The 9714-nt window shown below is 34.9% G+C and overlaps 1 protein-coding gene across 1 annotated transcript; it reads right to left on the minus strand.

The window, feature by feature from the left end:
* Positions 1-349: 349 nt before the first annotated feature.
* On the minus strand, positions 350-6494 carry LOC131038019 (leucine-rich repeat receptor protein kinase HPCA1). The gene is made up of 18 exons (XM_057970284.2): positions 6379-6494; positions 5976-6047; positions 5797-5871; positions 5577-5648; positions 5313-5474; positions 5115-5189; positions 4952-5023; positions 4768-4839; positions 4508-4576; positions 4339-4413; positions 4156-4227; positions 3750-3878; positions 3153-3625; positions 2896-3054; positions 2680-2816; positions 2347-2572; positions 1118-1368; positions 350-1036 (listed from the first exon to the last, which is right to left on the minus strand). The coding sequence occupies exons 1-18, from the start codon at positions 6486-6488 to the stop codon at positions 569-571; spliced, it is 2769 nt and encodes a 922-aa protein (XP_057826267.2). The 5' UTR covers positions 6489-6494; the 3' UTR covers positions 350-568.
* Between the last annotated feature and the right edge of the window lie 3220 nt (positions 6495-9714).

The following is a 9714-nucleotide window of genomic DNA, read 5'->3' on the forward strand; positions in this document are numbered from 1 at the left end:
AAAGTCAAGTAAAGTTTACAAACTCTTATCGTTGTCATGGTTTCAAAGTGAATGTTACAAGTATAATACTTTGCACGATAAACCTTTGACTAAAATAAGCATAATATATTTGACCCAAGTGACCTACATTATCTCTATTCAGGATTGTGTATGACAATAACCTTAACTCGTATAAATCTATCACAACAAATATAATATCTATATTAAAATTTAGTATAGATATCTTAAATATATTTATCTTAAAAATATTAAGAGACATCAATCTCGATTATTTTATATATTTAAATATTATTTTATTTAAATTAATACAAATAGACACAAATGCTTTGCATCAACTTATTTTGAAAATATGAAATATTAATATTTTAAAATGTAAATGACTAAGTTTTAAAACAAAAATATAAGAATTTTTGTTAGCTCACTCAACTATTACATCCCATCCCTTATCATCATTGAAAATACCTCTGGTCATTAATAAATATATCAGTCTGGATCTCTGATCCCACCAAAACAAGACATATATTCTTCATCTTCTTGCATCTCATGATTTGAAGTAATTCACAATGGGCTAATGGGGCTCAATAGTGGTAGGCACAATATATGGCCCACTGTAATGAAACATGGCATACTCAGAACTGACATCTCGATCAATGGGTGAATGATATGAGGACTCTTTGATTTCCACGCATGCCGAGCCACTAAGGCTTCGTTCTTCCACAATGCATTCCAGTTGTTTCACCACATCGCTCATGGCCGGTCGATGGGCAGTTAATTCCTCAACACAACTTAATGCCAGATTCACAAAATTTTCAAGTCCTAGCTTATCTGAGTCACTCAAAAAGGGATCTAATATCTGTTTCTGCAGGGCATTGATTCCACCATTATTGATAACTCTCCTCACTTCACGGACTATGTATTTTCCTTCTTCAATAGGTTGGCGGGCTGTAAGTAACTCCAACATCACTACGCCAAAACTATACACATCACTCTTGTCCGTCAAATGGTTGGACATATAGTATTCTGGGTCAAGGTAGCCCTGCAAAACAAAAAAATATACCACCATTTTTATATATACATTGAATATTGACAACAACCCAATTGAATGAATCGTGCTTACCAGTGTCCCTTTCACTTTAGTCGACACATGGCCTTTACCGGGTCGTTGTTTGCCTCCATCTGCAATGAATTTGGACAGACCAAAATCTGCTACTTTAGCAGTGAGATCCTCATTCAGCAATATGTTAGTTGACTTGACGTCCCTGTGGATTATGGGTGGGTTTGCATGGTTGTGCAGGTAAGCCAACCCTCTTGCTGTCTCAAGAGCTATACGAACCCTCGTCTTCCAGTTCATGTGAATATCCCCCTTCCCTGAAAAATATTAGAGAAATTTAGTTAATTGAAGATTCATCATACCCAGATTCTGTTGTAATAGCTACCATTTTCCAAAATTTTGACATCTTTCATTTGATTTTGTTATAATGCTGAATTGGTAAGCGCTAGGGATCAAATGATTTGCTCTCCACCGTTAATGTTTTGAATTCAATGGCGTGCACAGACTTATTAGCTCAAGAATAAATTCTCCAACTAGAGATACATGTGAGTTCCCTTTGGCAGGCAATCCCTGCCACCCAAAAACTGCCTTAGTAGCAGAAGGGATTCACCACAAAGCAACCCAGCAAAGGGAAAAGGACTAATAGTTTTGCATCGGTTCAGAGGAACTCGGTCAACTCAATTCAACTTTCAAAGTTTTATTTGAAGCGAATTCACTCATATCTGCAATAAGTATGATGAATTTTTCGCATTATCTCAAGTATTAACATTAATTTAAGGATTCAATGTAGTTTTTGGGTTAAATTTATTGATCCATATTTCATAAATAGGATTCACATTTTTCTTGATAAGTAGAAAGAGTTTGGAATCACGTAAAACTAATTCTCATGAGTTTTAGCTCATTGATAAGTAGGAAGAGTTTTTCACAGTGTGTCAGGTTATGTTATTAATATCAGGATCTAATTCTATAGTTTTTGAGTAAAATTCATTGACTTATATTTCATGAACAGGACAATATTTAAATGTAATGAATACTAAGTGAACAATTTGTTCTCATAAGATATAAGAAATGCACTCATGTAAACCTCTACTTATAAAACATGAATCAACATATTATACTCAATCTTGACTCTTGAATCCTGATATTAATATCAAAATTGAAAAGACATAGCTTTTGTTTTCTGGGATTCACTATTAGCCTTTACAGATATGTGAGAATTTATCTTGTCAAGAAGAAATGGACTTGGATAAGCAAGAAATGGCTGTTTAGGGAGTTAACTGGGCAGGGCGACTCACCACATAGATTTTCTCTGAGAGTTCCATTCGAGATATATTCGTACACGAGCATCTGCTCCCCTTTCTCCAGGCAAAAACCCATCAACACTACAAGGTTTCTGTGATGGACTCTAGACAAGACTTCTATCTCGTTCTTTATTTCCACTCCATCTTGTGAGAATCCCTGTAATTGGAACCTTTTGATTGCTACTGTTCCACCCCCATTGGATAATTCACCTTTGTAAACCTGCAAGGACCCAAAACATATGATATGAAAGGCAAGCATAATTTTTTAACAAAAACAATGACCCTATTACAGGGCTTGAACTTTGAAACAAGGCTTAATGAATTTACCTTCCCACATCCTCCTGAACCGATAACATTGTTCTCGGAGAACTTATTTGTAGCATGTTTCAACTCTGACAAAGAAAACCATCTTGCACCATTCAAGGTTGGGATTGTCTCACTATTTTTATTGTTAGGGTTCCATGCTGAAACAGGAACACACATTGTTAATATCAGAAGAAGAGCTTCGCAACTTACAAAATTTCAGATAGCAAGATTGTTTACCAAAGTGGTTGCTCAATTCAATTGCCTTTGCAGCTTTGTATTTTTGATGTAATGCATAGAGCCCGAGAGTAAGAATTGCAAAAGCCATAACAAAGCTGCCCACTGAGATGCCAATTATTACTGGTTTGCTTAATTTCCCTGATCCGGATTCTGGAGCATCTGAAATGGAACAACAGAAATTGAATAATATTCTTAGATATTAAAAACAATATACCCATAAGCCATCTGAATTACAGAATATATTTTTTGCTTATTACCTTTGAAGGGATATGAATTTCCCATAAAATAATAAGGACCAAATTCTCTAGGAGCCTTATAAATTTGATTGCTAAGAGTGGACCCTATCCTAGCTATTTCCATTCTCTCAAAATACTTGTTCTCTGATGGGAAAAACTGCACTTTCATGTTCAGATAGTTGTTGTTGTCAAAACTAAGGCAGCAAATGAATACGGAGTCCAAAAACACTTGCACCATTAGGGATTCTTCCAACTCCTTGAATCTTGATGCATTAGATAACTCTGAAAATGAAGGAGATATAAATATTAAGTCTCCCTGATAAGGAACTTGGCATTGACAGGTCCGAGGATTCGGCTTTAAATCTCCAGAACATGTTCGTCCTAGACAAATTCCCATATTTGTTGTATAGGATCCTGGAAGGGCACTCGTACTACGACATAAGTTGCTGCTTGAAAGGCCAGCCTCACTGTCACAAGCTGGATTCCCCAAAAGCCTGATTTCACATACAAATAAATATCATTCTTATGGACAACTTTCTTACAAGGGATAAGAAGAAGCTCATCATGCACACACTGACAAATTCAGATAAATGACATGTAAAGGAATGGGTAGCTTACAATAAACTAATGTTGTTTGGCTGTGTAGCCCATGTTATTTTATTGTTTTCTAGATCTATAATTTGCAGGTGTCCCTTGGCGTTGTTGTCAACCTTTAACGTGCCATTGAAATCATTGTTATTAAGCCTCCTGAGAAATTTGGAATTCAAATAGGATATTAGCAATCTAGTTATCCTAACACTGATTATGGACTATGAAATGTTAATAAAAAATTTATTAAGTCTCATGTGACATTTTGAATTCAAATAAGATATTAAGTTGTTCAGCTGATAAATTATGAAGTATAATCTCGAACATTGATGAAATATTTTGACACTGTGACATCCTAAAACAAACATATGGCTTTGAACTCAGCTATATTGAACATTGAAGGAAGAAACACAGTAAATCTAATATCAGCACTCACACTGTCTCTATAGCAGGCAAGTCAAAAAGCTCAGTCGGCAACTGGCCAGTCAATCCTGTATTTTCCATTACCCTGAGAATTTCAATGAAAAAATAAGAATACAGCTTCTGTGCATTAGATTGCTTTCTACAGCAATTTCAATGTTTCAAATTTTGGTATTGATAAAACGGAACCACAACTCACAGATCCCTTAGCCGTGGCAAAGTTGTGAACCAGTCTGGTGCTTCGGAGGGATAGAACGAATTGTTGCTCAAATCACTGATTTCTCAAATTCAAGTGTGAAACACAAAATTATGCCCAATCTAGGAATCTGGAGAAAACGATCTAATGCATTCAAGAGGAGGATACTTACACATACTGAAGTCGAATCATCCCAGACAAGTCGGGTATTGGCCCTTCCAATTTATTATTTGATAGATGCCTGACAAGGACACATTCGAAATGTACTTATCAGCAAAGTCCCATAACAAATCAAACTGTTGTGCATACTGAATGGGTGTTTATAACCCATATTTTAAAAGCTCATACCACAATTACAGCAAAATGCGACTAGAAATTTGTTTATGATTTAATAATTGATATTCTTCATGTTGAGGCAGAGATGAAGCTTACAGTTCAAAAAGATTTGTCAGGTTGCTAATTTCTGACGGAACTACGCTGCTCAAAGAGTTTCGATCAAGCCTTCTGTAGAAAATCATTAGAATCGTGTTTGTGTTAAACTTTTACCTTCTTCAAGCAGTAAAACAGCAAAACAGGGCACATAGGCATTAAGATGAAACAGGGGAAAATAGCTTACACAATCTCGAGGGTGTTTACCAGTCCCAGGGTAGAAGGGATCTTTCCTTCCAAATTATTGTTGTCAAATAGTCTACATACGATTCAAATGTAAATACGAATTAAAAAGTGTCTACTATAAAGATGAAATGCCTAGTATTATAGCGTTTGCAAACTCTACTTACAAATGTATGAGCTGCATCCTGCAATGAAATATCTCTGGTGGAATGGGCCCTGTTAGTTGATTTTTACCTAAATGGCTTTAAGCCCACATTAGCAATATGAGAGAAAATTAGTAAGCAATATATTGATATTAACCCAATTCAATTTCAAAGACTCAAAAGAAGAAGAAATAGCCTGATGGCTGTAATTCTCATCCATACAAATGTTTGGCATTAAAAAGCTTGTCCAATCCAGATTCATGGCTGTTTGAAACTGGAAGCTTGCCAATGAGATCATTGTCGCTAAGGTCGAGCCAGTAAAGATTTCCAAGACCACCCAGAGAAGGGGGAATATGTCCACTTAACTTGTTTGAATTCAATGCTCTGGTATGCGAAATTGAATTCATTAGCACCACAATTGTTCATACAAAATACATCACAACTACAAGAATAAGTAAGATCATGAAGGCTAGGTAGAAATATTACAGAAAAGAAAGGCGTTTCAGGTTGCCCAATTCATATGGGATCTGTCCAGTAAGACCACAACCGATAGCTAAGCTGCAAAAGCAAGCGAGCACTTAAACACTAGAGTGACAGGAACATTTGGGTGTTATGCCAGAAAATTCGGTTTCTGAAATTAAACTAACGACGGGAAGAGGGCTTCTTTAAAATACATGCTTCTGATGAGATGAGATAAGCTCCTTACAAGAACTCCAGATTGATTAAATATCCAATGCTACTTGGAATCTCTCCTTTGATCCCTTTATTGTAGGAAATGTCACTGCAATTTGAATGTGAAATTCATCATTTGTCTATGAAGAAAAAACTAAACATTCCAACGATTAAAAAATAGTTATTGACAAGTCCTGATAGATGTTAACTTACATAGACCGTAGGCCAATGAGAGAACCTATATCGCTTGGAAGAGTTCCACTGAGATTCATATTTGATAGGTTCCTGCATAATAGTTATCTATATGGGTAACATATCTTATTATTAGAAATCTAGTTAATTAAAATGAATGCAATCTATCATTGCTCTTTTCTGCAGAGTCCAGAAATTCTTAAACTTTTCATAGAACAGTTAAGAGTCAAATTTAGGATCTCTCGTTGTTAACTTTTCATAGATCAATTAGAGTCGAATTCATGTGTCAAATTCAGGATCACTCATCGTTACTGGTTGTTTTACTATTGAACTAGCAGTCCTGTTGATGACTAGACCATCTTCGATTCAGATGTGACTCATTTTCTAACAGATATTCAAAATAAAGAATTTGCAGTGGACTTACAATGAAGTAACATGGGGACCCGTGCAGTTGACTCCATTCCACATGGAATCACAGGGATCTGCACCAATCCAGTTTGGGGGTGTATTTTGCCATTCTGACTTCAATACCATGAGGATCACGACTACAATGCAACACAAAAGTCATTGATTCATGGCTTATAATTTTGTAACATAACCACTAACCAGATAATATGATGTAAGAGGGCTGCAACATTTCTTAACAAGCATATGCAACACATATCAACACGGGGTGCAAATCTGATTTATAAATCAGAAAAATGAGTTTGTATGAACGCTCAAATTGATGCAACAAAACTAGTGAAAATGTTATTACAAATATAAAGCAAGTTTATATAACAAAATGACTAGCCTATTGACTTCTCATAACAAAATTCAAATCTGATCAGTGGCTGTCCTTACACCTGCAACAATAATGCATTATTCCCAACCGTTAAAACAAAACAGAACAATTTCCAGCTTCCCCCCTTTCCAAAATCTAATGTTTCTTCCTTTCTTTTCCCACAAAACCCTACACTCAAACAAATTCCAAAAAAACTGCTGCTGTGTAAATGCTACACCCAGCCTCTTGAAGAAGCACTCTTATAAAAAAAACCTAAATCCCACCATCTATTCTCATGCCGTAGTTTTTCAAGACCATTTTCAAATTTGCTAAAATTAGAGCCTTACACTCCACCACCCACCACAAACATTCTAAAATCTAACGCCCAAAGAAAAAAGTTTGAATTCTCAAACTAAAGTTCCCACTACGTGAATAAAATGCTTCTAATTATATAGAATTTGCCTAATGAAAATGCTTGTAAAACTTATATCAAATGATACCCTGTTTTCAACAGAAGCTTTTTTCTTCAACCTAATGTACTTCGAAAATCTCATCTATTTAATATTTTGCTGACATTTCGTTCAACTTAATAGACTGAAAATCTCATCTACGATAACTAACTAATATTAAGCTTGCCCTGTGAACTGACCATCTTCTCTTGCTGTCAATCCAGAAGCTCCCAAGCACTGTAAACATATGCATATCATAAGAAGCAGCAATATCATAATTAATTTGGTCTCCATCCCGTTCATGGAAAGAAGAACGGGTTGAAGGATAACAACCAATTTGAAGCAGTGGCAGCTTCAACCATTACTTTCCCACACATATATCTCCGAGTTACCCCATTAGAAACACAATTTATACCTTTTTCTAAAAGGATTGGAAACATAATTTATAAATCTTCTAACAGGATACAAAACATAATTTATATTTTCATTGTTATGATTCCTCATAGCTACCTACATTCAGCCCTGACATCTCAACTGACATTACTGACATCTCACCGCAATCCCCACAATCATCTCTAAGATTTTTATACTACCATGATCGACTTTGAATGATTACAGATGGTCTTCAACCAACCAATCTTTGTTTGTTCTTCCTTCTTAATTCCTTGTCCGAACCTACCGACGTCTGGTAATCATTCATCATCTGACAATTTGTCATATTGCTGAACAGAGCTCGCCAGAGACAATCGGTCACATTCTCTGATCTGTAACATTCTGTTTTGTAATGAAATTAACCCACGTGTGGCTAAATAAATTATTGCTATGGCATCCCAACCCAACCCACCTCATATTCTCCCATTAAATTCACAGAACGATATGGAATTCGATAAGTCTTGAATGAAGGTTGCGCCTTACCATTCAATAGATACTGTTCATTATTTGCTTCTGAGTCCTGTCGTCGTCTTCGTTGTCGGGATTCCCTGTCTAACTGAAACGCTAAACTAGAGACAAATTTTCAACCAATTTTTATTATTTTTTTTCACATAGTTGGAAGAGAGCGAAGTGGGTGAAGATAACTTGAAGCATACTACTAAAACTCGAACTTGGGTCATCTTCGCCACAGATATTTTAGACTCTTGTGTTCATTCAAATTTGCCAAAAATATTCAAGTCTATTTAAAGTACTATATTGAATAAATTTGTTTCTTAGTGTAATGGTGAATCTTACACTTGTTTTTGGGTTTATTTTGGTTAGAGCAGGTTAAATGTAATATTTAATTTATTAATATAGATATTTTCAATATATTTATTTAGAAATAAGTGAAATTATAGTTTAGAGTTATTTTATTTATTTAAGATTTTTTTATTTTATTTAGTATATGGATATATTAATATTATTTTTTATTTAATTTTTTCTTAGAATTTTTATTTTGTTATTACATTTATTTTACTTTTTTTGCAATTTTTTTTATTTTTCTTCGAAAAAATTGTCATTTATTATTTGGATAAATAATTTTTAATTGTATGTTTATTTAAAAAGTATGGTAAGTTGGAGAGGTTGGCTTTACTAGGATTTTTGTCCCCTATTTCTATAAGTCATCTTTGCATTGCATTGTGGTTTTATCTTATGTCATACCACATTTATTGTTGAACTTTTAAACCTTTTTTTATGTCTTTGGGCAGCTTCATCACAACCATTTTTGTTGCCATTGATAGTTTGATGGTTGTGAACCATGGCTCCTCTGAGCAAGCATCTTAGGTAGTTTGTTAGAAAGGTTTTTCATGAGGAATAGATTCTAAAATTCCTATAGACGTGGTTTTATCCATCCTAGATTTTGATATTGTATGCCAATGGTTAGAGTAGCATGCTCTTATTGGGTGTTTTGTTCGGACGTCCCCCATAAAAGTATGCTATGGAATTGGATTGCTAAAACTTGGGCCCCTCATGAGGTCTACCTATATGGAATTTAAAACCTCATCAAGGGGTTTTTTATTTTTCATTTTGCTAAAGTAAGCCATGTTCCAGTCATCTTTCAACATGCCCCTCAATATGTATGGTTTTTTTTTATAGTTTTCCAACAATGAAATTGAGACTCTTTTATCTTAGATAATAAGAAATTTCATGTATCAGTTTGGCTTGAGTTTCTTTGTCTTCCTTTACCTTGCTATATTTTTCTTCCGGCCATTGCCTCTTCCTTGGGGAAGGTTATCTATATTAAGGCAAACAACTTTTAACAAGATCAACCTCAAAAATGGGTGTGTATGGAGGTTGACTTATCTTGATATCTTATGGAGTCAATTGACATTTAGATGAGCAATTTTAATCACACTTAGCAAGTACTTTATTTGAATCTATCCAACACATGTTTCTAGTTTCAATCTTAAGAGAATAAAATTAAGGATTTCATGTTGGCAATCCTAAGGTTAATACTACTTCATGGGTTTCTAAATCTTTGTGAGCTTTTGAAGCTCCCAAAGGTGAAGGAAAAATAGACTATGGTACCCCATAAGGGAAAAGGGACTTTTATGGGTAGTGCTCAAGGTAAAAT

This window comes from Cryptomeria japonica, chromosome 7 (assembly GCF_030272615.1).
Source record: "Cryptomeria japonica chromosome 7, Sugi_1.0, whole genome shotgun sequence".
Lineage (NCBI taxonomy): Eukaryota > Viridiplantae > Streptophyta > Pinopsida > Cupressales > Cupressaceae > Cryptomeria > Cryptomeria japonica.